A 26,298-nucleotide genomic window follows, 5' to 3' on the forward strand; every position below is an offset into this window, starting at 1 on the left:
TTTTTATGTAATGATTCTTTCATATTCCAAATGTTGATAAGTTGATATAATTTGCTCCATTTTCTGTTCTAAGCTGAAAGTCATAGGGATGGAACACTGATAACAAAGCAACAGATTGTCACATAAAAGATTAATTTATTCTAGTTTTAGTTTCTTATAAGTCCAGGGTTAGTAGTTGACTTGTGAATTTTATAGTGTTCAGATAGTAGATCTAGTGAATTTAGTATATGTATGTAGTCTTCACCATTTTTCTCGCAAAAGCTTAATATTTATACTACATAGAATATATGACTTCTGAATTTTTGAAAATAAAATGGTTTTATTAGTCATAAAGAATATCATACTCATAGTGTAGTTGACCATACGTACAAACCGAGTGATTATGAACTACGAATACGTCCACAAACCATCCCATTCCCACCAAATCTTGATTTCCAAACATCTTTTGCTATAACATGATGACCATCCGAAACGCGATTCTAAAAAACGCTCTCATTATTTCCCTCTTCATTCTAGCAATTTTGCCCGAGACAGTACTGTTCTCGCAAAACTGCATGGATACTAGTTGCCCTGGTCTTAAGGAGTGTTGCAGCAGATGGGGTTTCTGTGGCACCGGTAATGACTACTACGGTTTTTTTGTTTTGTTTCAGTGGCCCTTGCAATATCAAGGGAAAATACTACGGATATGACTACAACGTCGATGCATGCGGGTCCACGTGGTAAAATAGTTAAATAGAGACCGTTATCACATCAGCGTTGTTCGATAACATCATGAGAAAAGTCGAAAGCAACTGCTCGTTAAAAAGATTCTACACTTATCACTGCTTTCATCACTGCTTTCAAATTGTTTGGAGCTTACAAAGGAAAGGTGGCTAAACGTGAGATCGCTGCCATATTGGCTCATTTCTCATATGGATCTAAAAGTAAGTTTGATATTTGCATGTAAAAGAATCAATATTATGGTACTGCAATTTTTTTTGGAAGCTTTAAGCTGATAGATTTCTTTTTACGTAAAGGTTTTTGTTACAAAGAAGAAACATCTAACGAGAGATATTGTTCAAAGAGAAAAGAAGTACCCTTGTGAACCGGGTAAAAACTACTATGGTCGCGGTTTGCTACAATCAATCACATTGAACGAGTATTATGGTGCTGCCGGCAAGCACCTCGACCTACCGCTATTGAAGAATCCAGATCTGGTGGCTCGTAGTCCGGAAGTTGCTTTCAAATTCGCAATGTGGTTTTGGAATAGAAACGTGCGTCCGGCCTTGTACTTAGGATTTGAATAAATCACAAAGAGAGTCAATGGCCGTGAATGTGGTAATTGGCGTCGTGATGATACGAATAAAAATGTTAGGCAATACATAGAGTTCTGCGAGATGCTTGGGGTCACTCCTGATCAAGGTCTCGATTGCTAAAGTCATTTAATGTCATGACACTATGTTTATATTAATGCTGGACTTTATTCAAAAAAAAAAAAAAAATTAATGCTGGACTGCATGTATAATAAATTTGTTAAAAACCCAAATCCAATCCAAAATCGTACAAGTTTTTGATTAATTACTACTTACACAGTAATTAGTCTCGGTGTGAGCTTATATTTTAAAGATTTATAGTTGGTAACTTCTTTACAAAATACTCAAGAAGCCTTGGGTTGATGAAGTCATTAATTAGACTCAGTAGATGCTATATGCAAAATAATATTGGGACATGACTTTGGACTATACGACGATGCATGTTACTACACTGCAGCCCATAACAATTCCATGTCTTTTTCTTTTTTCTTTCTCTTTTTTTTCTTTTTTTGACATCATGCCTTTTTATTTTATATAAGTTTTTGTATCTTTAGGCCTAAAATCTAACAGTATATGCACGGGCACGGCAGTGTCAATTCCAACATTTTCACATATATAATAAATTATTGATTAATTGTTTAATTAAGATGAACACCGAACCAAAACGCTTAACGCTACTTTCCTTACATAAATCAATCACCATTTATCCCAATGGCGAAAAGTAGTGTTATATATATGCATTCAACAGTGGACCCAACGGCTCACAAGGTACCAAGATTTGTAGCGACAAATGCGACTTCTCTTCTTAGGCCGGCTTTAAGAATCTTTACAAATCATCATCTTACTAACAGTTTTACACTTACTGAGAAGGATAAGAAAATAAGTTGTAATTTTTTTAAATTACTTTTGTATTAAATTTGAGAAGAATCCGACAAACTAATTTTGGTAAGTTAGTTTACCATCGTACGTAGTATGCAACTCTTTTAGAATTGGCATTCTTTTTTTTTTTGGTCAAAGAATTGGCATCTTAAAATGCCCATGATGAAACAACTAAGTGGAGCCTATAACTTCATATTTTTGTCATTTGGTAACGTATGGTCATTTTTGTTAACAAATATCTCAAATACGTTGCGAGCAGCCCTAAACATTGTCAACTTTGGCGTATAAAAACTAGATCTAAAATTTTCTCTGGCTTTAATTTTTTTTTTCACCAGTATACTTCCAAGTTTAGCTGGAAACTAGACAGCTACACAAATTCTGTTAATAAAACGGCGCCAAACCATCCTCTTGCTTGATGAATATAATAAAGTTTCGCAATCTCTTCAGAATAGTGTTAACAAGTTGATCCGTTTGAATAGTGATAACAAGTTGATACGTTAATTATTAGTTTGTTAATATGACGTGTGTTGTTAGCCATTCACATATGGATGGAGGCATAGTTAGAGACTGTGTAGAGAGCATGAGACCACATACACATGGCTGGGTTCCATTAATCATGCTTCGGTTACAAACTTACAATTGACTAGTCTTGGCTTATATATTTTTTTTTATTTAAAAGTAGAAGATATTCGTTTATTAATTGGTTCAAGCCTTCAGGGAGCCAGTGAGAGGCAATATCCGAGACTTATTAGGGTAAAGAGGTGCAGCCGGTTTGTAGCCTTCTACTAAGGAGCGGGTGAGGCAATATCTAGACCTCTACTAATTTCATGCCGCTGTTTTTTAATCCGATCAATGGTAACTAATTACTTATTTTGAAAAAAAAAAAAGATGATCTGCACTCCTATTACTTTCACAATTTCCTCATAACAATACAAATTTCGATCACACAAGATATATGATTTGATTGGTGGTAAATATATATATATATATATATATCATGTTGATTCAATTATATATTGTCGGTTCTATCGTGAGATTTGGTTCAAGAATGTTAGGAATCATGCACACATGACACATCGTAGGTCAAAATACAATAAGTAACATAAGTCATTTCGCCATAATTGATGTTGGTCATTTGGTTTAATGGCGTAACGATACCATATGCAATAATTAATGGGTCAACACTCCACAATCGACGTGTGATTAACGGCTTGTACCATGATTCCAAAATGCGAGTCCTCATCATCGCATTTTATCTTAAGACTTTATGGAGGTGTGTAGGGATCAACTATTCTGAAAATTTTCTTTATCCTCTAAACTATATATATTAATGGATGGTTAACAGAATAACAGAGTTCTTGAACCGCATTTGGTCTGAAAGATTAGTGATTTGTAATTTCGATATCTTAAGAGAGTCTGATCCGGCCTATTATTCAAAAATAAGTCATAGTATTCATTAATTATTTGAGATTTGGATTATATACCTGTTGCCTGTTGGGGTATTTTAATGATATAATTTTATTACTTTGTGAAATTGTATGAGTAAGCAATCTATGAATTAATTCATTCATTCGCATATTAAAAAAAATCGCTGCAAGTGGTCGACGAATTCCCGAAGATAATTGACTTTTCTATTCACAGGTACCGTTGAAATGACTATCCTAGCTAGAACGCAAATAATTGAAGAGATTATAAACTATTGTCGGTAACGTATATAAATTTGTTGAAAAAAAATAAAATTATCGTACAATATAGACTAGAAGAATCAGTCAGTATGAATGTCTACTCTATGAAACTAAAACATCATTTTATAATACGATACACTTACGTAAAACTCTATTTTAAGATAAAAGTATATATGCGTCCTGTGCGTCCCAAATAAACTTGAAAGAATGAGTTAGTAATACACCCAACGAATACGTATAGTTTATTTAACTGAGCAAAGAATCCTTTATGAAAAATAGGAATTATAAACTATATTCGTTACTATTCAACAACATACATGTTATAGCTATATATACTCTGCGATTTTTTTTTGTCGTCCTTAATTATTCTCTGCGAAACTGAATTTTAATTTTGCTAACAAATAAATTTTGGTCCAGATTGATGATATGAATTGAGATTTTGAGTAGTGGGATTATTTCATTAAAAAAACTAATTCATAAGATCTAATTGGATGTGTAATGTAAATCCAACTGTACATTATATTCTAACGTTGTAGCCCACAAGTATGATGAATCCATTGAATTTTAAATGTTTGGCGGGCAAACACCGATTTAACAAAAAAAAAAAAATTAATAAGAATTTGAAGATTTTCATAAGAGAAAATGAATTTTCAAAAAAGAGAACGAGTCATTGAGTTTGTTATTGAATTATACAATCCCTAAAAGTGCGGATAAATGATTATGATTATGACTAGGAATGCTTTGAATTTTATATGTTCGGCGGGCAAACACCGATAGAAAAAATATATATGAACTTTTAGTTTTCTCTTTTAAAGAACTTACAAGTTTTTTTATGAAAGAGAATGAGTTTGTTGATGAATCATACGATCCTGGAAGTCCGGGCTAGTGATCGAGCCGGAAACAACATCCGGTACAGTTGTCACTCCCACCAGAAAAATTGAAACTAATTTGCTGTCGACTTTTCAACGTTACTTGCATGATTGTGCATTTTGATATCTTTTATCGGCAAGTTTTAGCCTTATATTAAAGTATAATCTAGTAATTTCAGTAATTAATATGATACTCTTGTTAATGCATGTCCTTCTCTTATCAGCAATCGTTTTGGGTTTAGATGATGGACATCGATGGTTTTAGAATGTTTATATCATATATATATATATATAACTATTCTTTTTGTTAAAGATAACTTATTACCTTGACTTTAATTTGATTAATGACATGATTATCCCGGAAAATAATGTGAAATAGAAACTGAGAATCACTCTTTTGTCAACTCAAATCTGATATTCATACGTTTGAATTTGAATAGCCGCCGAGTAATGGACCCAACCGAAGGCTCGCATAGTCACATAGTACAAAGATTTATAGTGACTTTGCGACTGCTCAACTTGTTTTCTTCTTCTTTTTTTCTTAGTTCTTATCAACATGACTAGATACGGCTGGCTTTAGGTAGCTCTAGATGAACCAGCCGATGATCGAGTATAGTTTTATCAAATGCATTTGATATGTTTAACTCTAGTACGATAAATGTCACAAAAAAAAAAGAGACTATAACCCGAGGATTGTCTTCAAATAGTATATTTCATATATTTATTTTTGTAATTAACAAATATGTCTTTCATATCTTATTTTTTATTTCTTACTGTAGGCTCTTAACATTTTCCCAAATTATAAGCAACTCCATGGACTTCCATTTTATATGCATAATTTTTTTGTCTGTTGTGAAATGTAGAACTGTCAATTTACTCCATAAATATGTGTCTCAGATTGGATTCGCAGCCCTAATCTCTTTAAAAAATTTACGTATAAGAAAGTATACTTTAACGTCCACTCATATAGTTTGTACATAAATACATGTATACTAAATAGATTAATAACGAAAACAAACCCCTTTTGTTTGTTCAATCATTGGGAAATTATATAATTTGTTCAAAAATCAGGAAAGAGAAGTGAGATATATTAACAAATAATTGTTCCATTTTTTTATTTTTTTTTTAAAGGAATTCTTAGACCAAGTCCACATTATTTATCTTGGGCAATAACAAGACCAAAAAGTCAAATTCGTTTCAAAATACACAAATACAGAAAAGGGCAAATGACCAAACTACCCAACATCTACCCCTATATATACCTGACCACAGTTCCCTTCTCATCCACAAACAAATAACACAAAACATGGCTTTCACAAAAATCTCCTTAGTCCTTCTTTTATGCCTCTTAGGTTTCTATTCTGAAATTGTTAAGTCGCAAAATTGCGGTTGTGCTCCAAACCTTTGCTGCAGTCAGTTCGGTTACTGTGGTACCGACGATGCATATTGCGGTGCTGGATGCCGATCAGGTCCTTGTAGAGGTAGTGGAACCTCGGCCGGCGGTGGTGGATCCGTAGGTAGCATAGTGACACAAGGTTTCTTTAACAACATTATCAATCAAGCTGGTGGTGGTTGCGCCGGGAAAAGATTCTACACCCGTGACTCTTTCGTTAACGCCGCTAATACTTTCCCCAACTTTGCTAATTCCGTTACTAGACGTGAAATTGCTACCATGTTTGCCCATTTCACTCACGAGACCGGACGTAAGATCTCTTTCTTCCTTCTCTTACTTTTTTTTTAGTATATTAAAATTAATTGATTTTTTTTTTTTTTTGTCTGTGTTCTCTAGTGATGGCCGATTCTAACTTTTAGTAAACTAAAAATATCATTGGATATTTCTAAAAATTTGCGTATTAAACAAGGTCATATTATAACAACAAAAAAAACATTATTGATCTACGACATATAAGATGAGACCTTCGATATAGTTAAAACTGAACATTATCCTTGATCACAACTAATTTAGATCATCCTAAAGGCTAAAGCACTCTTCTGTTTCATGTGATTCTCTATATGTATTAGATTTTTGCTACATAGAAGAAATAAACGGAGCATCGCGTGACTACTGCGACGAGAACAACAGGCAGTACCCCTGTGCACCCGGAAAAGGCTACTTTGGTCGTGGTCCGATCCAACTATCATGGAACTACAACTACGGAGCATGTGGTCAGAGTCTTAGTCTCGACCTTCTTCGCCAACCTGAGCTTGTTGGTAGCAACCCAACTGTAGCTTTCAGGACGGGTTTGTGGTTTTGGATGAACAGCGTAAGGCCGGTTCTGAACCAAGGATTTGGAGCTACCATTAGAGCCATCAACGGAATGGAATGTAACGGTGGGAACTCAGGTGCAGTCAATGCAAGGATCAGATACTACAGAGACTATTGTGGACAGCTTGGTGTGGACCCTGGTCCTAACCTAAGTTGCTGAAAAGCTCTCTGAACCCATACACGCACACACGTAACGTGGCACGTGATAAGATGAAAGAATAAGTGAGATAATAAAGTTAAATTTCAAACGTATGTACTTTATGTTGGGTCTCAGTGTTCCCTGCGTCACAAGCAAAAAAATGGTTGTAATAAACTTGTGAAAGTGTTATCTTTTCTTTTCTGGCTTTTTATGAAAGTGAAATTTAAGATTGATTTTAGATGTCTGACTTGGACATTTACAGAATCTGCTTTTGGGATATATAATATTCGCACGAATTTGGTGTTGTGATATTTATATTCTTGTTTTATATTCTTGTCAAAACAAAAAAAGATTCCTGTTGAAACTAATCATTAACGTTAGTAGTTTAATTAATAGTTCAATAGTCCACTTGTCAAAGTTTTTAATGGGTTAAACTTGCATGCAGCCTATAGTAATTAAAGAGACTAACGGTAAAAGATATATGCATCCTAGCGGACCCTTGGTAAATTTGCCACCGATTTTGTTGGAGAAAAGGTAATTAAGTACAAACGTAGAAAAGTTCCCCCCAAAAAGGTTACAAATGTAGAAAAAAAGATGGTGTACTCTTGTTACGGTCACAATTTCCTCACATGATAATACAAATATAAAACATAAAAAAATTGGTAATTTTTATTGGTCATAATGTTTAATATGATTAATAGGAGGGATATGAGTAACAAATAGATGAGTTGTATTTTTTGGAGGGATTATTGTTTTATTTTCTAAAAAAAATAAAAATATTCACATATATATTCTCTAAAAGCACTACAAATTCTAAAAATAAAAATATTAATTAATTCTTAGCATGCAAGAATCCCTCCAAAATATTTCATGAATTTACACTATTAGTCAAAAAGTAAAAAATTTAAACTTATATTCGGGAGGTAATTTTATCCAAACTAAATTCATATAGTAAAATTGCGTAAGATAATTAAAAAGTATAATAATTACATACTAACAAAGAAAAATCTTATGTATATAATATGAATGATTGACGATGCAACTACTCTATTTATTGCATTTAATTCAACGTTGAAAAGTCAAAATTATGGCAAACCTATTGGCTAAAAACTACTCCCTCTCTCTGTCTCACAAAGATTGAAGTTTTAGAGAATTTTTTTTGTCCCAACAAAATTGATGTTTTGAATATTTTTAATAAATTTTTGTTTTAATGATTACTGATGCTGTAGAGTGTATGGAGTGTAAAAGTGGGAAAGTGGGAAAGTGAAAAAGTATTAGAAAAATAAATCATATATTCTCTCTGTCTTAATATGTGTGTAAAATCTTAAACTTCAATCTTTGTGAGACAGAGAGAGTACAAAGATGTATCATAGATACTATATGCTACGACTTCTCTTAAGAGGCGGCTTATAGAAAATGCTCGAGCGTGGAGGGGCAACTGATTGGGGACTCGGTTTGTACTTTTGTAATTAATGAAGGAACACTCCAATATCTTTTTGATCGTTTAGTAATGAGTAGTCAATTTTAATAAATTTTTCAGGTTGGATGTTCCCAGCCGTCGTGAAGGGTGGCTATATATTTTTTGTCTCATAAAACAACCAAGAGTAATCTACAAAAAGAAAAATTAAAAAAAAAAGAATAGCCTAGAGGATTTGTACATGTAATGAGAAGTGATCGACTCTTTAAAATTCATTACTATTGGTTTCTTAATTAGGTTTTCTGGATTTTTTTTTTCGTTTTAGAGAAACCTTACTTTTTAGTTGAATAGAAACTTATTTATATGGTTTTTATTTTGGTTGGTTTATTTATTTTTAGCCAAACTAATGTGTTCCTTCACAATTAAACGGATACCATCACGGACAAATGGGAACTCTAGACAGAAAGTAATGTACAAACGTCTTTTGTTCAATTCCAACCCAAAAAAAACGTCTATTGTTCTGATAATTAGCGCATATTACCATATATTATCTTCTTCTAATCAGACATGCAATTTTTTATGAATGTGTAACCATTTAATAGATCCTATATATGTAAATACCAATTATTTTCCAACTATAAAGTCCAATCTGCAAAATAATTTTTTGGATTTGAAAATAAAATTCAATTGCCATACACATCTTCGGCAGACTTAATAGTCAAACCATTGTTAAATAATTGAAAGAAATAAAATCACAATTGTTAGCCCATCCTAATGAAATGACCAATCTACCCAATATATCTCATTGTATAAAACCTCAAACTCTTCCTTCTCTCCAAACAACAAGAACACCCCAACAATGGCTCTCACAAAAATCAACTTAATACTTCTCCTCTCCCTCTTAGCTTTCTACTCTGAAACCGTCAAATCTCAAAACTGCAATTGCGCCCCAAACCTATGTTGCAGTCAGTTCGGTTATTGCGGCACCACTGCTGATCATTGTGGTCCAACATGCCGATCAGGTCCTTGTAGAGGCGGTGGATCCCCAACCAGTGCAGATTTGATTGGTAGTATTGTGACACAAAGTTTCTTTAACAACATTATCAACCAAGCCGGTAATAACTGCGCCGGAAAAAGATTTTACACCCGTGACTCTTTCATTAACGCCACCAATACTTTCCCCAACTTTGCTAATACCGTTACTAGGCGTGAAATTGCTACCATGTTTGCTCATTTCACTTACGAGACCGGACGTAAGAACTCTAATTTCTCGATTTTTTTTTTCATTACACCAAGCATATTCTAGGGTTCATCTATTTAGGCCAAGATATATATACACATTAGTAGATTGTAACATATAAAAAATGAGTACTATATTCAAAAAACCTTTAAAAAGCAACATCTGTTTATTGACGTTTGTATCTACATTAGCGTCTGAAATTTACAAATAATTACTAACTTTTATTAACATACAAATGTTTGGATAATTATTATCTAGGACTTACGAGATTTAATCCTCAAACCGTCGATCGATATTATTATCTCATTTGACTTTATCCTAAAACAACGATGCATCTATATGTACGTGTAGACTTCTGCTACATAGAAGAGATTGGCGGAGCGTCACGTACCATGTGCGACCAGAGCAACAGACAATATCCATGTGTACCGGGCAAGAGCTACCATGGTCGTGGTCCGTTCCAACTATCATGGAACTTCAACTACGGACCATGCGGCCAATTTCTCGGCCTCGACCTCCTACGCCAGCCCGAGCTGGTGAGCAGTAACCCAATTGTGGCTTTCAGGGCGGCTCTGTGGTTTTGGATGAAGAGCGTGAGGCCTGTGTTGAACCAGGGATTTGGAGCCACCGTAAGAGCCGTCAGTGGTTTGGAATGTGACGGAAGGAACGTACGTGGGGTGAATGCAAGGATTGAGTACTATAGGGACTACTGTGGACAGCTTGGTGTGGACCCTGGCTCCAACATCACTTGCTAAAACGCTCTTATCTTGTAGACATACACGTGACGTGTTAAAGTGAAATAAGAAGTGATGTTAAACTAAAGTTGTTATTGTAGTAATATTGTGAAATTATATCACGTTATTCAAAATAAAAAAGACAACTTATACAAAGAAAATGTTTGATTCTTCACATGTATACCGATGCGATTAAGACTAACCGATTTTGTCTAAAATCGTTGTAACCACTATGTTAGCTCTGTTTTGCTCTGTTCCTATATAAGACCAATCTCTTGATTAGTTAAGTGATGATGATATATACGCTCTGAGAAGATTATTGTGAATCGTTGGTGTAGATCTGACCCAGATGTAAGGATTCCCAAGACCTTGAATATAGTAATTTATCTATCAGAGATACAATTCATTCGAATCTTACTATATGTGAAATGAAAATTTTGATGTTTATGTTGATATTTCCTTACGTAACGAATGGGCTAGAACAAAAAGTCTACATAAGTTGACGTTGACTTGGAAATAACTAGACACTTGTCTCCCACAAAGTCTTCTTCATGGATCCAACATTTATCTGAACTCTTCCTCATTTGTTCCAATCAGCTATAAATTAAACGAAGCCAATATAACTCTATCAGCCTCACACACACAAATAAGCAACAAGAGCAAAAATAAATATGGCAAATTACGCCAAATCCACCACAAGAAAAGACACATTTACCCTTTTTCTCCCAAGTCTCCTTGTCTTGATCCTGACGGTTTCCAAACCTGTAAACTCCCAAAACTGTGGCTGTCCCTCTGACTTCTGCTGCAGCCAATGGGGTTACTGCGGTCAGACGGATGATTACTGCGGTTATGGCTGCCGTGAGGGCCCTTGTCAAGGTGGTGGTGACGCTAGCGGCGAAGTAAAGAGTGGCGGAGGCGATGACGCTGTTTCGCTTGAAGGAACGGTGACACCTGAGTTCTTTAACTCTATCATAAACCAAGCAAGCAGTGATTGTGCAGGCAAAGGATTCTACTCTCACGACGCCTTCATCGCCGCAGCTAATTCGTACCAGAGCTTTGGTGCTTCCATCTCCAAACGCGAGATCGCTGCCTTCTTCGCTCACGTCACCCATGAAACTGGATGTACGTAAATCTCTCTACGTTTTGGGCACTTGGTTATTTTGGTTCGGTTATTTAAAAAAAAAATTAAGTTTTAATTCCATTCGATTTTTATGTTGTTAAAAATATAATTCCATAAGCCCTTTTATTTTCTTCTAATCTATAGAGATCATTAGTTAATTGGTTTAAAATACTAAAATCGATCATATTATAAAAAAATGTGGTTCGGTTTTGGTGTTAAATTTTTTTGGTGCATATTATATATGTCACCACTGGGATTTGTTTTTTGTAACTATTTGATTTAAACCTTGTTGCAGTCATGTGCTACATTGAGGAGATCGATGGACCAGCCAATGCTGAGACATACTGCAACAAAGACAGCACAGACTTCCCTTGTGCAGAAGGAAAGGGCTATTATGGCCGTGGTCCTATCCAACTAACTGGGAACGACAACTACGGTGCCTGTGGAAGAGACCTGAATGAGAACTTATTGGCTTCACCAGAGAAAGTGGCTCAAGATCCAGTTCTTGCTTTCAAGACCGCTTTCTGGTTTTGGACCACTAATGTTCGCCAGAATTTTAATCAGGGTTTTGGCGCGACGATCAGGGCTGTAAATGGTAGGGAGTGTAGCGGAGGAAATTCTGCCACTGTTGCCAAAAGGATTGAGTATTACCGAGACTATTGTGGCAAGCTTGGGGTTGAACCTGGAGATAACCTCTCTTGTTAATTAAATATTTTCCACTATATCCATCTGAAATAAACAAGTTCGAACTATAAGAATAAGATATCACATCAGAGGAAATATATCATATAATACTAATGTTCTTCTATCGGATGTCACCGAAGGGACATAATACTAATTAATGTTGTATTAAGAATGTAACGAAATGAAATATTATATTTTAACAAAAAAAAAGAAATGAAATATTATATAAATGTATGTTGGTAACCAACACCTGTGTTAATAGTTTGTTACAATGTTCAAAATTACTACATTGTTTTGTAATAAAATAGTTAAATATGTTATTCAAGAAATTAATTAGTTATGATATATTTGCTTTGTTGGTGGACAAATTTGTGGATTTTTATTTATTTTTTCTTAACAAAGAGCTACGATAGCAATAATTAGTTTTTTTGTGATAAATGCGAGAAAATAAATAAATATAGTTTCTTGGTCTTGTTGATGTAATAAAATCATGTATCTAAGCTTGAATTGAAACAATTTCGTTGTTTGCTTTATTCCAGAAAAAATGAATTCGCTACTTTCTGCACCAAAGATGAACTCTATACATCAAAATTAACATCCTACTATATTAATTGGGAAGTATAAATATGAAACTAACCTTAAAATATGTAAAAAATTAAATTTAATTGCCATTATAAAATTTTAATTAAGATTTATTAAGTAAATATAATTAACTAAAATTAAAAAACGCTGACATATCAAAAATAAAAAAAATTAAAAAGTAAAAAAATCTATTCAAATCAAAACTAATTTGCATTTGAAAAATATAAAAAATAAAAATTAACAGCAAAGATTTTTCAAAAATACAGATAATTATTAGTAAAAAAAAATTATTTTCTCCCTCTATTAAAATTATGGACGAAAATTACTAAGTATTTTTTTAATAAATATCAACCAATCAGAATTTTAAAAACTATGATTTTATCCAAGTAAACAATCAAATTATTTTTAATAACTAGATTTCGAAAATTTTATTAAAATTTCAAATTATGATTCTCCTATCATCTTTTTTTTTTTTACAAATTGGTTGGAATTTTCATATAATACTTATGATTAATAAATATGCAGAATTTTTTCTGCATGTATTGTGATTTGAATTTTTTAAAACGAAGATATATTACTCTTTTTTAATGTAAAAGATATATTACTCAATCTATGTAAAAAAATGTTTGTTTAAATTTTCACAATGGTGGGTTGGTAAAACTAAATTTATATAGTTGATAAATTAAAAAAATTATTTGCTCACAGTTATAATATTAAAATTACTACTTCATATTTTACAAAATATTGATGCATATACAACAAACAAACAATATAAAACTATAATATACAGTAAAAATAAAATATTATAATATTCTAAATTAATTAGTATTTAAAAAGATATATATAGATTTATTGAACAATTAAAAATAATTATTATCTCAAACAAAATAATATTTTTAAAAATATATAACAATAATTTTTATTATTATATTATAATTTTTAAAAAATGTTGATTCGCTTAAAGCACGGGATATCATCTAATTTATTATATATTCTTTATCTTTTCGTATGTCATAATATAAAATACAAACGTGAGAAAATTCAATTACTAGACCATATGAAAACAAAAGTGAGAAAAAGTGACATATTTGTGTTGTTTGAAAAACGAAAAATAAATAAATTATTAGACCATATAAAAGTCTTCGAGCAACAATTCATAGTCAAAGCCGTGTGTTATATAATCAAAATATACATAATATATTAAAATAAAACAGTTTAATCAGATTGACAAATTACCAAACATCTCCAATTTACCTCTTTGTAATCTTCGTTCTCATTCAAAAACATTAACACACAAAAACATGGCTCTTGTAAAAGTCTCTTCAATTTTTCTCGTCTACCTATTCGGTTTCTACTCCCAAACTGCTGCCCAGTCGCCCCAGATTCTGTATTGCGGCTGCTCTCCGATCCTCTGCTGTAGTCAGTTGGGTTATTGCGGTATTACCGACAACTACTGTGGTTCCGGTTGCAGATCAGGTCCTTGCAGAAGAAGTAGAGATCCGGTTGACAAGATTGTAACACAACAGTTCTTTGACAATATTATTAGCAAAGCAAGTAATGGTTGCGACGGTAAAAGATTCTACACCCGTGAGTCTTTCCTTGAAGCCGCTAATGCTACCTTTGACTTCACTAGCTCTGTTACCAGCCTCGAGATCGCTGCCATGTTTGCTCATTTCACCTACGTGACCGAACGTACGTAAGAACTAATCCTTTTCATAGGTCCTCTTTATCTTTTTTTTTTTGATATACAAAAAAAAAAAAAACAAATCTCTAGAGTTTACCCGGTCTGAAAGTGGCTCCATATCTATTAAGTAGATTGTGAACTAATAAGTTATTGAACTAACTAAAGATTTAGACTCCGATTATTTTATTAGAAGCAATTAAACTAAAAATATTTGTTTTTTGCTTTTAAATCAAACAACTGGTACCACTTTATATAGCTTCATATATATGTCTCTACGTTTAGATTTCTGCCACATAGAGGCCGTAAACGGGACGTCAGGTGACTCTTGTGACGATAACAACAAGCAATACCCATGTGCACCGGGCAAGAGTTACCATGGTCGTGGCCCGATCCAACTATCATGGAACTACAACTACGGTCCTTGTGGTCAGGGACTCGGTCTCGACCTTCTACGCCAGCCTGAGCTAGTTGGTAGCAACGCAACTGTGGCTTTCAAAACTGGATTGTGGTTTTGGATGAATCACGCAAGGCCGGTACTGAGCTAAGGTTTTGGAGCCACCATTATAGCCATCAGTGGTGATGACTGTAACGGTGGGAATTCAGGTGCGGTCGATGCAAGGATTGAGCAGTATAGAGACTATTGTAAACAGCTTGGTGTGGACCCTGGTGTTAACCTTAGGTGCTAAAATGCTCTTCAAACGCGCAGTTGACGTGGTACGTAAGTGTTAAAATTTAATGAAAAGTGCGAAAATAAAGATTGTAATTTATCTCTTTGCATGTAGTCTTCGGTGTAAAGATTGTAATTTATCGCTTAAGAAAATTTGATGTTGTAGTAATCATGTTATAAATAATGGCATTAACGTTATTGGTTTAGAAGTACAAAGAACTCACAATTAAGGTATTCCTAATTATCTTTTAATTTAGCAGAGGTTTTAGTTGAACGCACAGTAATTTATAAATTTAATTATTTTATAACTACTGCTACATGCCTACAGGCTACAGATACTAAAGAGGAATGAATTCTAAATAAACCAACTTTTGAATTCTAAATAAGTTTATCTATAAAAAAGATAGCAATACATCTTAAAAATTTTAGTGATTGGTTTAGGATTTAGAAAGAATTTTAGTGATTTTGTGTTTTTAAAAATCTTGCTGACTTTTAAAATCATAGAAAATTAGAAAGTAAAAATGAAGGATTCTATAAGAGATTGTTAGAAAGTTATTTTAAATCTTGCTGATTTGTGTTTCCTAATCTTGTAAAATCTTTCATAAAATTTTTCAAAATCTTTCTATTTCATGAAAGAGTTTTCATGACATTTGTTATGAAGAAAATGATATAAAATCCTAAACCAATAACACAAAATTTGAATTCATTAACAATCCAAGATTCTTTTGTTTTAATTGAATAACATAAAACTTTCCATGACTTTATAAGACTCTTAATCCAATAACACTAGATTTATCAAGATTTTAGATAACTTTTTATAAATCCACAACCAATAACACCAAATTTTTAAAGAGTTTTAAAAAGTCTTGATTGAATAACAACATATTTTACATAACTTTTAAAGTCATTAAAATTCTTTCTAAATCCTAAACCAATAACCCCTCAAATTCCACAAAAAGTAGAGTTTCTAAAAATAGAGTTGCAAGAATAATCTTAAATATATAATAAGAAAGAGTTTCAAAACATCTAGGAAGGGTTTGTGGTATATCTAAAAATACATATCAAGACCCCTATAAGATTTTTTTAGGAACTTTTCCCAAACTTACAGTTTTAGTATTTTAGTAACAGTTTTTATAAATCAAATAAAAACAAAACCAAACATTTTTGTATCTTTCGGACTTGCATGAAAAGTGAAAACGAATGTCAAAATATCTTACAAATTAACGGACTGTTTGTTAAATGTATATGTTTATGTTTTGCATTTACTATATTGTTGAATTTTATATGGTTGAATAGGACACGTGGTATTGACTTTGACCAGACATAAAATAACCACAATGACTTTTCTTCACAGACACATCATGGACAATTATATTAAACCGCATGGAGTTTTGATAGTGTTATATTCTATATATGTGTAACATTTATATTTTCGACACCGGACATCGGGACATATCCAAGAAACTTGCCTATTCAACAGTTTTCATCGCCTGTTGGCTTAGATTACAAGGACTTCCTAATAATTGTCTATGATTTTGATCAACGTTTTTGGATGTTGGAATCCAAAACATCGACTCTTGTTATATGCATTGAATATTAATTTTTGGATTTTTATTCATTTCCACATAAAGAAATATGAAGATGAATTTCAACAAAATTCAATATTGGAATTAGTTAACAAAAGGGTAAGAAGATCCCAAGATCTTAGAAGATTACTCGTGTTCTGCTGGCCTTGTTTTAGGAAGATCTTGATTCTCTTCTGCAATATCTTGAACACCTTCTTCGAAATAGTACTGTAGTGTTGTATCTTGACTTAGTTCTGAGAAGTTTGAAGTCTCTTGACTCTCATGAGCAGTTTTTGCAACTGTTGTTGCGGATGAAAATAAAAGAGGCTTAGGTGGAATCTCAAGAGCTTCTAGACTTCCCTCTAACATTTCAACGACTTTGTCCATTGGTGGACGATCAAGTGGATTGGTCTGAATACACCACAAACCAACCAATACCATTTTCTTTACTATCTTCTTATCTTCTTCTTTTATTATCTCATCTGCGAAAACACTCATGATTTCTCCATTCTCATCAAGATCTTTGTAAAGCCAATCTGGAAAATACATTGAACTGTTGTTGGATCCAGCGTTTTGATTGTTTTCTCGTGCTCCAATCATCTCAAGAACCACCATTCCATAACTATATACATCTGATTTATGAGAAACTCCTCCAAAGTTCTTGGAAAACACTTCTGGAGCAATGTACCCTGCTGTGCCTCTTGCGTCCAGCATTGACATGATGCTTTCATTATTTTTTCCTAGCTTAGCAAGACCGAAATCCGAAATCTTGGGGCGAAACTCTCCATCCATGAGAATGTTTTGCGGTTTTATATCAAAATGTACAATCCTCGATACACAACGGTTGTGCAAGTATTCTAGGCCACGAGACACACCTACCGCAATGTTGTACAACGTTTCCCATTCCATCTTCTCCGACATCTTCTCGGATATGAACTTGTCGAGAGATCCGTTTGGCATGAACTCATATATTATAGCTTTCTTGTTCCCTTCATAGCAGAATCCAAGCAGAGGAACGATATTAACATGAGATGTCCTACTCATGCTAGCTACTTCATTGATGAACTCTTCCCCATTCCCCTTTGTTTCATTCAAGATCTTCACTGCAATTTCTCGGCTGCCATCGGGTAACTTCCCTTTATATACAGTTCCAAATCCACCTTTCCCAAGAATATTCGCAAATGATTTTGTCATCTTCTTGACTTGGGAATAGCTAAATCGTTTTAACATTACAAATGCTTCCATGTTCTTCCTATTCTGATCACTCTTTCTCATATTACTTGCTCTCACCTTTACCACAATAGCAATAATGATGATCATAGCCAAACCTGATGAAAATCCTACAAGAGAACAAGCCACAATAGTTAGGTGTTATATAAATGACAAATTAATGAGTAAGACAGTTGTGAGTAATGTCACACGGTTGAAGTGTACCAACTATGAGTTTTAACTTCCAAGGAGATATTCCTGCAAATGTATCAAACAAAGATTTAGATTAATTGAAAAGTAAAATTATGTATATTGCCGTAGGTCGAAAAGAAAAAAAAAGAAAAAACAGAATAAAGTAACGTTTTGTTCCTGCTCGAGTTTTCTTAAAAGATTCCCTTTTTGTATGAGGCCTTTAGCTGGTGTTGTTGCTTCTCCAACAGGTAACTTAATTCTTAATTACATATCCTCAATAGAAGTAGCAAACTCATTTGCTTTAGTTTTGCCAACATATTAATTAATCCATTATAGAATTCACATAGTGACTATATGGGTCCAAAAAACAGGTCTGGTGTATAGACAGATGTAACTGATCGACGGTATAAAATACAAACTTAAATTACTAAGATATATGTCCTATGGTGCATTGAAGCATCATGACTTAAAATATTTTTATAACGAGAGGTCGGATGTCTAGTGGTCTGATGTTTGGCCGCCTACCCACTAACGTAAATAATGAGAGAATGAATATAAATTCTTTAAAATTAGAGGCGAGTGGGCGGGAACTAACCTGATTTTGTTGTGCTAGACGGGCAAAACGTGATGACAAAGTTGGAGGAGCCTGGACATGTGAAGTACTTATTGTCGTAGGCGTAGCTATAAGCGTCTGGGCACGCGTGGTTGAAAGTCTTCGAGTAGATAGTCCGGTTGCAGTTTTCCGGTGCTTTGACATCTTTATCGTCGACGTAGAGTCCGACACAACAAAGCTCCGGCAACTGATTTTGCTGACATGAGGTCCTACACGCATATGGATTGTTTGATTCACTGTTCATCCTCAGCTCAGACGGACACGTCTCGTTCACGTCAACAACGCATTTAATGCGTTCACACTTTTTATTCTCAGGGGTTACACGCAAAGGAAGGTTGTAACCATAGATGACGCTGACGTCGTAATAGTTATCACCATCGTCAGGAGTCGCGGCGAGGTTAAACTCGGCCAAAGTTGCCGAAGTTGCTGAATTATACGTTTCAACGACGGTCTTGTTGCACTCGATCTCCCCGGTGCCACAGTCTCCGGTGACACATGAGAAGCTCCCTGATGAGTTCGTCGAGCAGAGCGTTCTACCCCAGATTTGACCTACCCATGACGACGTCGCTTTGATGGTACGCGTCTGTCCCTTCTCCAGACGGAAACCATTTGTTTCGAGCGATCCCTTGTAAGAGTAGGATGCAGGCCATATAGTGGAATCGCATTTGTTCTCTATCGTAAAGTTCCTCGACGACATCACTATATACATATAAGAAAAGTGTTAACAAATAGAGATGAAATAAGACATGAGTTCAGGTATGGAAACGTACCGGCCGAGAGCAAGAAATGTGAACCAAGGAGGAAAAGCAAAGCAAATCTCCCTGCCATGGACTTAATTAAGGTTTAAAAAATAAACTTTATTTAGTGTTAACAATTTTAACTACCGTTTCTCTTTTGTTAGTAACTTTCACGAATATAACTATCTTGTAAGAAAGAAGTGAAAGGAAAATTCTCGTCTTATTTTCATCATTGTTAGATGGTGGGTACTTGTCTCAATCAAAGATATCAATTAAGCTGTCTGCTCTGACTGAATTCAAACATATGCAAGTCTCAGTGCCGGTGGGGAAGCAAGGCAGGAATGGGGGACGTAAATAAAAATAGATAGTATTAATAAAAGATTTATACAGTAACCTTTCACAAGTAGTTCTAGACTTCTAGTGTACAAAGTCTTTGAAAATAATTTTAAATGGTTGGAACAAAAGAAGAAAGTCTTACTATTCAAAGAGAAGATCAACATCATAGACTAGTCTTAATGCATTAAATCCTTTATGTATGATGTATCCAGTGTCATGGGATTATTATTTTTGCAAGACTTATTCAACAAAAAATATTTGCCAGCAATTTATGACTTTTTCTGTTATTCACAAAATTTTCACACGTCTTTTGTCCAAAAACAAAAAAAAAAACAAACAAAATTTCACGTCTATGGTCAAATCTTAATTTGTGTTATCACACAACATGGGATTAGTAAAACCAATTGACAACAACCTTCTACCGATTCAAATTGTCATCTAATATTGCAAAACCATACTTTTTTTTTTTTTAAACTAGGCAAATATTTTTAATCAAAATCAGTTTCAAGCGTTTTTAGACACACGAAAACCAATTTACATATACTTTTGTCACCTATGTCATGCTATCTCTCGTAACTTTACTTAAAGAGTTTAGACTAAATGTGTACATCACAGTTCTACGTACAATAAGAAAAGTATTTTTTGATTTAACGACGAATTACAAGATAAATTTAAAAGTAAATTTCGATGTTAGTATGGAAATTCCCAACGTAAGTATACGTGGCGTTAGCGTTGACGTTGACGTAGAAATTACAAGATACTTGTTTCGTACCACAAAAACGTATGCTTCACGGATCCATCATCGTCTACAGTTTTTCATCTATAAAACACGAAGCTAATGTACATCTCTCTCTGCCTCACTCACAGACACACAGAGAACAACAATGGCCAATCACGCTAAAACCACATCACGAAATGGCCGATTTGCCCTTTTTCTCACAACTCTCTTTTTCCTGATCCTAACCGTTTCCAAACCGGTCATGGCTCAGAACTGTGGCTGCGCGTCTGGCTTATGTTGCAGCCAATATGGTTACTGTGGCACGACCGACGAATTCTGCGGCGATGGCTGCCAGGCAGGACCTTGTCGGAGCGGTGGTGGAGATCCTGCTGTTTCACTTGAAGGAACGGTGACGCCTGAGTTCTTCAACTCTATAACAAACCCAAGAGGTGATTGTGCAGGTAAAGGATTCTACAGCCGCGACACCTTCATCGCAGCAGCTAATTCGTATCCTAGCTTCGGTGCTTCCATCTCCAAACGTGAAATCGCTGCGTTCTTCGCTCACGTCGCCCAAGAAACAGCGTGTAAGTAATTTGCTCAAATAATTTTGAATTAATAAAGATAGTTACGTTACAATATAATTAAGGTTTTATTAGTTTTGTTACGACTTTGTTGGTTAAATTTGACAATATTCAATTTCAGCATATTAAATAATAATACCAGTAATTAGTATATGTCCATCACTATAAATTCGTTTTTCTGACCATTTGATTATATCTTGTTATATAGCCTTGTGCTACACTGAGGAAATCGATGGACCAGCCAAGGCCGCAAAAGGAGAATACTGCGACTTAGAGAAACAAGAGTTCCCATGTGCACCAGGAAAGGGTTACTATGGTCGTGGTGCGATCCAGCTCTCTTGGAACTACAACTACGGTGCCTGTGGAAGAGACTTGCAAGAGAACATATTGGCTTCACCAGAGAAAGTGGCTCAAGATCCAGTTCTTGCCTTCAAGACCGCTTTCTGGTTCTGGACTACTAATGTTCGCACGAGTTTTAAATCGGGCTTTGGCGCGACTATCAGGGCTGTGAATAGTAGGGAATGTGCCGGAGGAGATTCTACAGAGAAAGCCGCCAATAGGGTTAAGTATTTCCAAGACTATTGTGCTAAGCTTGGAGTCCAACCTGGAGATAACCTCACTTGTTAGAGTTGTCTTTCTCTATCCATCGGAAATAGCCAATGTTGGCGATATAAGAATAAGAGATCACATGCATATATAAGAAAAAGTATCATAATAGTACACTAGCTAATAATGTTGTAATAATATCGATAAACGATTTCCGTTTATGTATAAGCACGACGGATCTAGAACAAAGGTTGACACAATGTAATTAAGCTTTCAAAGCCAACACACGTACAATTGGCTTTGAAACAGAATCTTGTATCAGAAACAGAATTATTTACGCCAAACGTCTTTTTCTCTTTAACATCTTGCCCTAAAATTAGTTTCTTAATTAAACATTTTGTTTCCGTGGTTTTGCTCTTGCGTTTGTCCTTTAACCTATATTTGGATTAGGGGCACTAGTATTTCTGAAAAAAAAAAAATTACAAAAAGTTGTGCATTTTGGTTAAATCGTTTATTTGAATGTAATTCTGTAACTGCAAATTGAATATCGAGATTTTATTGTTTATATGCATATGGTGTACCGCGGGTTAAAATCTAGTAACGTTGATTATCTTATTTGAATCATAACGTAAAATTTTCATTTATGCATGGAATCATAAACAAGGCGAAATCAAATATAAATAGATCGAGAACATAGCCATTTCACGAAAACATTGAGAAAAACAAACTTAAGTTCACTATTATACAACGAGAAAGAAGATCAAGATTCAAGAAGATGGCCACAACCATGAAATTCGTGTCTTTCGCTTTGCTACTTGTTCTCCTTTTCTCCATTGGTTAGTTTTTGGCTAAACTTTTAAGATTTTTCATGACAACTCTTTGGTAATGTTTTCAAGTTTTTGATCAAGGTCGAGCGTGAATTAACGTATACTTAGCAAATGTATATATACTTAGGTATTACTTATACGCTTATATGATCTGATCTAGATAGCTTTTAATTTATAGATGTTGAAGGGTCGATTTCTACGGAAAGTGGTTCGTTGTGCTGCAATTCACATCCAAAATTCGGAGCATGCAAGACATCTCAAGATAATGACAGATGCAACACTTGGTGTCTTAATGGTTGCGATAATGGCAAAGGTGGTTATTGCAAACCTCTTCCTCATGGAGGACAATGCCATTGTTTCTGTTAAGGATCCCTCTAAGTTAATCTTTCCATCTATTTGCATGCAATCACCATTTCATTTTTTTTTCTAATAAATGTAGTTAATATATATGTTTGGTTACGTCAACATATATAATTGGAACTATATAATCTTATCCTAGTTTGGATATTTCTTTAATCATATATGCGTTTCTAATTCAACCGCCCGAAGAAGTTTAGACGAAAGCGTTTTGCATGATGTAGGAAAAAACAAACTACTTGCCACTTCAACTTTTAGATGACCAACTCCTTGATGTTTTATGTTTCTATATCTCTATCGAACTTAAAGAAAGGAAAAAAAAAAAATGGAAAAGACCCACTCCTTGACGTTTTATCGAAATTAAAAAGGAAAAAAAAATGGAAAAGACAAGTCAGCAAGAACCGTAGGCACAAACCAAAAACCAGAGATTTCGTTATCCACTAATAAGCTTCCTCTGTCCAAATTGCCAAATCGTAAAAATTTCTCGAGCTTAAAACTGAAAATTAAAATGGCAGCTTCTTCTCCGTCTCTCCTGCTACCTCTAGGTAAGACCCTCCTAAGCTTCTGATCAATCTTGATTGATTTCTTCCACAAAGTTTAGATTTTTCCTATGTTCTTATCCACTTTGGATTCTGGGTTTTAAAATCTCAGAGAAGATAAAAATCTCACCTTTGTTGAATCCCTTAATCAGGGCGGTTTAGTTCAGATTAAACCGGCTTCATTCATTCGTGTCTTTGCAATTAGAATTGTACAATTCTTTTACTCGCATGTTCTAATTGGGTTCTTGAGAATCTGACATTCTTAGTTATGTAATCTAGTTTCAGCATCTAGAGATGGTCTCTCTGTAAAGAAGAATCCAAATACATCGAGATATATAGTAGCTACAAGAGTCAAGTATGAGCTTCGAATCATCTCTTCAGAAACAAGAGAGCATAGCTGTAGATTCAATAGTCTATCTACTCGTAGAGATGCAATGCTGTTAGTACTCGGTGTGTCAGGAGGATTATCAATGAGCTCACTTGCGGCTTATGCAGCTGGTTTGCCTCCTGAAGATAAACCAAGACTCTGTGAAGCTGAATGTGAGAAAGAGCTTGAAAATGTATGGTGAGATCACACAAAAACACCTTTTTGGGCCTTTCTGTAGAAACCTTTTTTGACACTGATGAGGGTTTCTGTTCTGTTTTATACGAGTGAAGGTTCCAATGGTAACCACAGAATCAGGATTGCAGTATAAAGATATCAAAGTCGGTAGAGGCCCGACTCCTCCGGTTGGTTTTCAGGTAAAAGGAATGATTCAAAACCATTGTAAAAACTGTTGTGATCAGATAGTTAGATTTGTAAAACGTTTCAAAATGTTGTTTGTAGGTTGCTGCTAATTATGTGGCTATGGTTCCATCAGGGCAAATTTTTGACAGGTGATCTTTCTCAATCCATTCAAAAAAACAGAACATTTTGATCTTCTTTAATGGATTGGTTTTTGATCTTGGAATCATATTAGCTGAATGTATCTACTGCCAAATGGTCACATTCACTCAACTGCAGTTCCCTGGAGAAAGGTCTACCGTATCTCTTTCGAGTTGGGTCTGGTCAGGTAATTTTTGGATCTACATTAGCTTAAGTTCATAGAGATCAGAATAAAGGATTTAGCTTTTAGCTACAAAGGTAGTTTCCGATACTTTTGAACAGGTGATCAAGGGACTTGATGAAGGAATCTTGAGCATGAAAGCTGGAGGCAAACGCAGACTCTACATTCCTGGGCCTGTAAGCAATACTCATCAAGACTATAACATAATAATCAATTAATGTAACAGAGCTTCTAACTTTTCTGCATATTTTCATCCTGTAAAATGTTTCATTATAAAAGTTGGCCTTTCCAAAGGGTCTAACCTCAGCTCCAGGGAGGCCGAGAGTTGCACCAAACAGTCCAGTGGTATTTGATGTGAGCTTAGAGTACATACCAGGCCTTGAGTCAGACGAAGAATGAAACTCTTTTTTTTTAAGTGCAAAGTTCAATACACAGTTACAAGATTTTCTATGTATGATATTATCTTATTGTACTTCTTTCCATTGATGAATATTACATTAATTATAGAAACTTCAGTTTCTTCAGTTCATCACCCGAACTTATGTTGCTATTTATTTACTGTACAGGATGCATGATTACGATAAAACTTGTGCGAAATCTTCTTGACACAGCTTGATCTAGCTTGTGCGAGATTGATCTTAAGGAGAATAATAGGAGATGGACATCCACTTATCATCATTTAGACATTAATTTGTAATAATAACACAAGCAAACGTGAAACGTCTAGCGTTTCTTATTTTTATTTTAGTTATTCATTTGTTACATTACTTCTTGAACCACACTTACCTTTGATTATTACACAAACCATTACACATTTCAAGATTCAAACATTGCTTAGAAACTGATTGTGAGGTTTGTCGCTGCAGAAGTCGCAGAAGCATTTAAGATTATCATAATTGCATTTCCCACCTTTAGCGCCCTTCTCCAATTGGCATTTATGATAACACAATGACGGATAAATATAAGCCAGACAATAGCCTGGAGGCGCACCGATGTATTCTTTCAGGCACTCGTCATCATCTCGCGCTTGTATCTCAGATATTTCTGCTCATATATAAATTTAAGCAAATAAAAGCCACATATATAATATAGAAACTTTCTGTGATCACCAAGAGAAATACTCTATGGATCGTATGAATCACAAATTTTAACATGTATGTGAGAAATACGGAGTTAGTTAATTTACCAGAGATGACCAAAAAGAGGATGACAAATATGGCCAAGGTAGAAACTGATGACTTCGTTGCCATGCTCATCTTCTTCTCTCTCTTTCACTTTGGAGCGATAATGTATATATGTGTAAATGCAGGGCTCAACCCTTGTTGCTGTGGTGTTATTTATCTTTCTCGTTGAGGCATAACATCTATCACGAGGATTATTGTCGTTATCCGTCATAACTAAATATCTACTAGGCCGGACCACAATGTCCACAACCTCTAGGGTTGTATATATAAAAAAAAAATCTTGTAGCCAATATCTTTTATAGTAGATAACCAATATACATGTTATTTATTTCAATACAAAATATAAAAAGATAATGTTTTTCTACAATCCCGGCCGTATAATATTATACATTAACTTTTTGTAAAAATATTGAGGGCCTTGTGTTCAAGCTCAGCTCCTCCAACACTAGCTTAGAACCGGGTCTTCTAGTCTGCTATACGTAAATTATCCTACAGATTGTCACTTCTCTTCTCATATTTCTGATAAGTCTTGATATGCATGATTACTATAACAGGGGGCATTGTTATAATTTATTAATTATTATACCTAA

The 26,298-nt window shown here is 34.4% G+C and overlaps 9 protein-coding genes and 1 pseudogene across 10 annotated transcripts; 8 read left to right on the forward strand and 2 right to left on the reverse strand.

Annotated features, from left to right (window-relative positions):
- Positions 459-1,415, forward strand: LOC104784983 (annotated as a pseudogene).
- LOC104784984 (endochitinase At2g43590-like) lies at positions 6,018-7,374 on the forward strand. Its single transcript, XM_010510097.2, has 2 exons — positions 6,018-6,428; positions 6,748-7,374. The coding sequence occupies exons 1-2, from the start codon at positions 6,032-6,034 to the stop codon at positions 7,149-7,151; spliced, it is 801 nt and encodes a 266-aa protein (XP_010508399.1). The 5' UTR covers positions 6,018-6,031; the 3' UTR covers positions 7,152-7,374.
- LOC104784985 (endochitinase At2g43580-like) lies at positions 9,377-10,691 on the forward strand. Its single transcript, XM_010510098.2, has 2 exons — positions 9,377-9,800; positions 10,139-10,691. The coding sequence occupies exons 1-2, from the start codon at positions 9,407-9,409 to the stop codon at positions 10,540-10,542; spliced, it is 798 nt and encodes a 265-aa protein (XP_010508400.1). The 5' UTR covers positions 9,377-9,406; the 3' UTR covers positions 10,543-10,691.
- On the forward strand, positions 11,141-12,572 carry LOC104784986 (endochitinase CHI-like). Its single transcript, XM_010510099.2, has 2 exons — positions 11,141-11,643; positions 11,937-12,572. Exons 1-2 carry the CDS (start codon positions 11,193-11,195, stop codon positions 12,344-12,346), a joined length of 861 nt encoding a protein of 286 aa, XP_010508401.1. The 5' UTR covers positions 11,141-11,192; the 3' UTR covers positions 12,347-12,572.
- Positions 14,136-15,456, forward strand: LOC104784987 (endochitinase At2g43590-like). The gene is made up of 2 exons (XM_019245655.1): positions 14,136-14,599; positions 14,874-15,456. Exons 1-2 carry the CDS (start codon positions 14,209-14,211, stop codon positions 15,134-15,136), a joined length of 654 nt encoding a protein of 217 aa, XP_019101200.1. The 5' UTR covers positions 14,136-14,208; the 3' UTR covers positions 15,137-15,456.
- Positions 16,853-19,723, reverse strand: LOC104784988 (LEAF RUST 10 DISEASE-RESISTANCE LOCUS RECEPTOR-LIKE PROTEIN KINASE-like 2.1). Its single transcript, XM_010510100.1, has 4 exons — positions 19,608-19,723; positions 18,820-19,536; positions 18,258-18,290; positions 16,853-18,163 (listed from the first exon to the last, which is right to left on the reverse strand). The coding sequence occupies exons 1-4, from the start codon at positions 19,663-19,665 to the stop codon at positions 16,971-16,973; spliced, it is 2,001 nt and encodes a 666-aa protein (XP_010508402.1). The 5' UTR covers positions 19,666-19,723; the 3' UTR covers positions 16,853-16,970.
- LOC104784990 (endochitinase CHI-like) lies at positions 20,754-22,116 on the forward strand. The gene is made up of 2 exons (XM_010510101.2): positions 20,754-21,212; positions 21,418-22,116. The coding sequence occupies exons 1-2, from the start codon at positions 20,795-20,797 to the stop codon at positions 21,834-21,836; spliced, it is 837 nt and encodes a 278-aa protein (XP_010508403.1). The 5' UTR covers positions 20,754-20,794; the 3' UTR covers positions 21,837-22,116.
- LOC109133024 (defensin-like protein 22) lies at positions 22,483-22,988 on the forward strand. The gene is made up of 2 exons (XM_019245556.1): positions 22,483-22,591; positions 22,761-22,988. The coding sequence occupies exons 1-2, from the start codon at positions 22,531-22,533 to the stop codon at positions 22,946-22,948; spliced, it is 249 nt and encodes an 82-aa protein (XP_019101101.1). The 5' UTR covers positions 22,483-22,530; the 3' UTR covers positions 22,949-22,988.
- Positions 23,320-25,286, forward strand: LOC104784992 (peptidyl-prolyl cis-trans isomerase FKBP16-3, chloroplastic). 2 transcript variants are annotated; one of them, XR_767297.2, is made up of 8 exons: positions 23,320-23,484; positions 23,758-24,038; positions 24,136-24,219; positions 24,305-24,354; positions 24,482-24,530; positions 24,626-24,700; positions 24,804-24,975; positions 25,091-25,286. XR_767297.2 is itself a non-coding variant. In XM_010510103.2 (7 exons), the coding sequence occupies exons 1-7, from the start codon at positions 23,448-23,450 to the stop codon at positions 24,921-24,923; spliced, it is 696 nt and encodes a 231-aa protein (XP_010508405.1). In that variant the 5' UTR covers positions 23,320-23,447; the 3' UTR covers positions 24,924-25,048. The 2 variants fall into 2 exon arrangements, 1 of the variants encoding a protein (XP_010508405.1); XM_010510103.2 differs by lacking the exon at positions 25,091-25,286 and having other exon boundaries at positions 24,804-25,048.
- Positions 25,219-25,864, reverse strand: LOC104784991 (defensin-like protein 194). The gene is made up of 2 exons (XM_010510102.2): positions 25,711-25,864; positions 25,219-25,568 (listed from the first exon to the last, which is right to left on the reverse strand). The coding sequence occupies exons 1-2, from the start codon at positions 25,778-25,780 to the stop codon at positions 25,348-25,350; spliced, it is 291 nt and encodes a 96-aa protein (XP_010508404.1). The 5' UTR covers positions 25,781-25,864; the 3' UTR covers positions 25,219-25,347.

This window comes from Camelina sativa, chromosome 5, assembly GCF_000633955.1.
Source record: "Camelina sativa cultivar DH55 chromosome 5, Cs, whole genome shotgun sequence".
NCBI classification, from domain to species: domain Eukaryota; kingdom Viridiplantae; phylum Streptophyta; class Magnoliopsida; order Brassicales; family Brassicaceae; genus Camelina; species Camelina sativa.

Excerpts from the sequence above, each read along its gene's own strand:
- LOC104784985 (XM_010510098.2), top strand. The coding sequence starts at position 9,407 with ATGGCTCTCACAAAAATCAACTTAATACTTCTCCTCTCCCTCTTAGCT. Across the intron at positions 9,801-10,138 it reads TTTCACTTACGAGACCGGAC|ACTTCTGCTACATAGAAGAG; the intron begins GTAAGAACTCTA and ends ATGTACGTGTAG.
- LOC104784990 (XM_010510101.2), top strand. The coding sequence starts at position 20,795 with ATGGCCAATCACGCTAAAACCACATCACGAAATGGCCGATTTGCCCTT. Across the intron at positions 21,213-21,417 it reads CGTCGCCCAAGAAACAGCGT|CCTTGTGCTACACTGAGGAA; the intron begins GTAAGTAATTTG and ends CTTGTTATATAG.
- LOC104784991 (XM_010510102.2), bottom strand. The coding sequence starts at position 25,780 with ATGAGCATGGCAACGAAGTCATCAGTTTCTACCTTGGCCATATTTGTC. Across the intron at positions 25,569-25,710 it reads CCTCTTTTTGGTCATCTCTG|AAATATCTGAGATACAAGCG; the intron begins GTAAATTAACTA and ends ATATATGAGCAG.
- LOC109133024 (XM_019245556.1), top strand. The coding sequence starts at position 22,531 with ATGGCCACAACCATGAAATTCGTGTCTTTCGCTTTGCTACTTGTTCTC. Across the intron at positions 22,592-22,760 it reads TGTTCTCCTTTTCTCCATTG|ATGTTGAAGGGTCGATTTCT; the intron begins GTTAGTTTTTGG and ends TTTAATTTATAG.
- LOC104784988 (XM_010510100.1), bottom strand. The coding sequence starts at position 19,665 with ATGGCAGGGAGATTTGCTTTGCTTTTCCTCCTTGGTTCACATTTCTTG. Across the intron at positions 19,537-19,607 it reads ACATTTCTTGCTCTCGGCCG|TGATGTCGTCGAGGAACTTT; the intron begins GTACGTTTCCAT and ends ATATGTATATAG. Across the intron at positions 18,291-18,819 it reads GTCTAGCACAACAAAATCAG|GAATATCTCCTTGGAAGTTA; the intron begins GTTAGTTCCCGC and ends ATACATTTGCAG.
- LOC104784986 (XM_010510099.2), top strand. The coding sequence starts at position 11,193 with ATGGCAAATTACGCCAAATCCACCACAAGAAAAGACACATTTACCCTT. Across the intron at positions 11,644-11,936 it reads CGTCACCCATGAAACTGGAT|TCATGTGCTACATTGAGGAG; the intron begins GTACGTAAATCT and ends ACCTTGTTGCAG.
- LOC104784987 (XM_019245655.1), top strand. The coding sequence starts at position 14,209 with ATGGCTCTTGTAAAAGTCTCTTCAATTTTTCTCGTCTACCTATTCGGT. Across the intron at positions 14,600-14,873 it reads TTTCACCTACGTGACCGAAC|ATTTCTGCCACATAGAGGCC; the intron begins GTACGTAAGAAC and ends CTCTACGTTTAG.
- LOC104784992 (XM_010510103.2), top strand. The coding sequence starts at position 23,448 with ATGGCAGCTTCTTCTCCGTCTCTCCTGCTACCTCTAG. Across the intron at positions 24,220-24,304 it reads CTCCTCCGGTTGGTTTTCAG|GTTGCTGCTAATTATGTGGC; the intron begins GTAAAAGGAATG and ends TGTTGTTTGTAG. Across the intron at positions 24,531-24,625 it reads TTCGAGTTGGGTCTGGTCAG|GTGATCAAGGGACTTGATGA; the intron begins GTAATTTTTGGA and ends ACTTTTGAACAG.
- LOC104784984 (XM_010510097.2), top strand. The coding sequence starts at position 6,032 with ATGGCTTTCACAAAAATCTCCTTAGTCCTTCTTTTATGCCTCTTAGGT. Across the intron at positions 6,429-6,747 it reads TTTCACTCACGAGACCGGAC|ATTTTTGCTACATAGAAGAA; the intron begins GTAAGATCTCTT and ends TATATGTATTAG.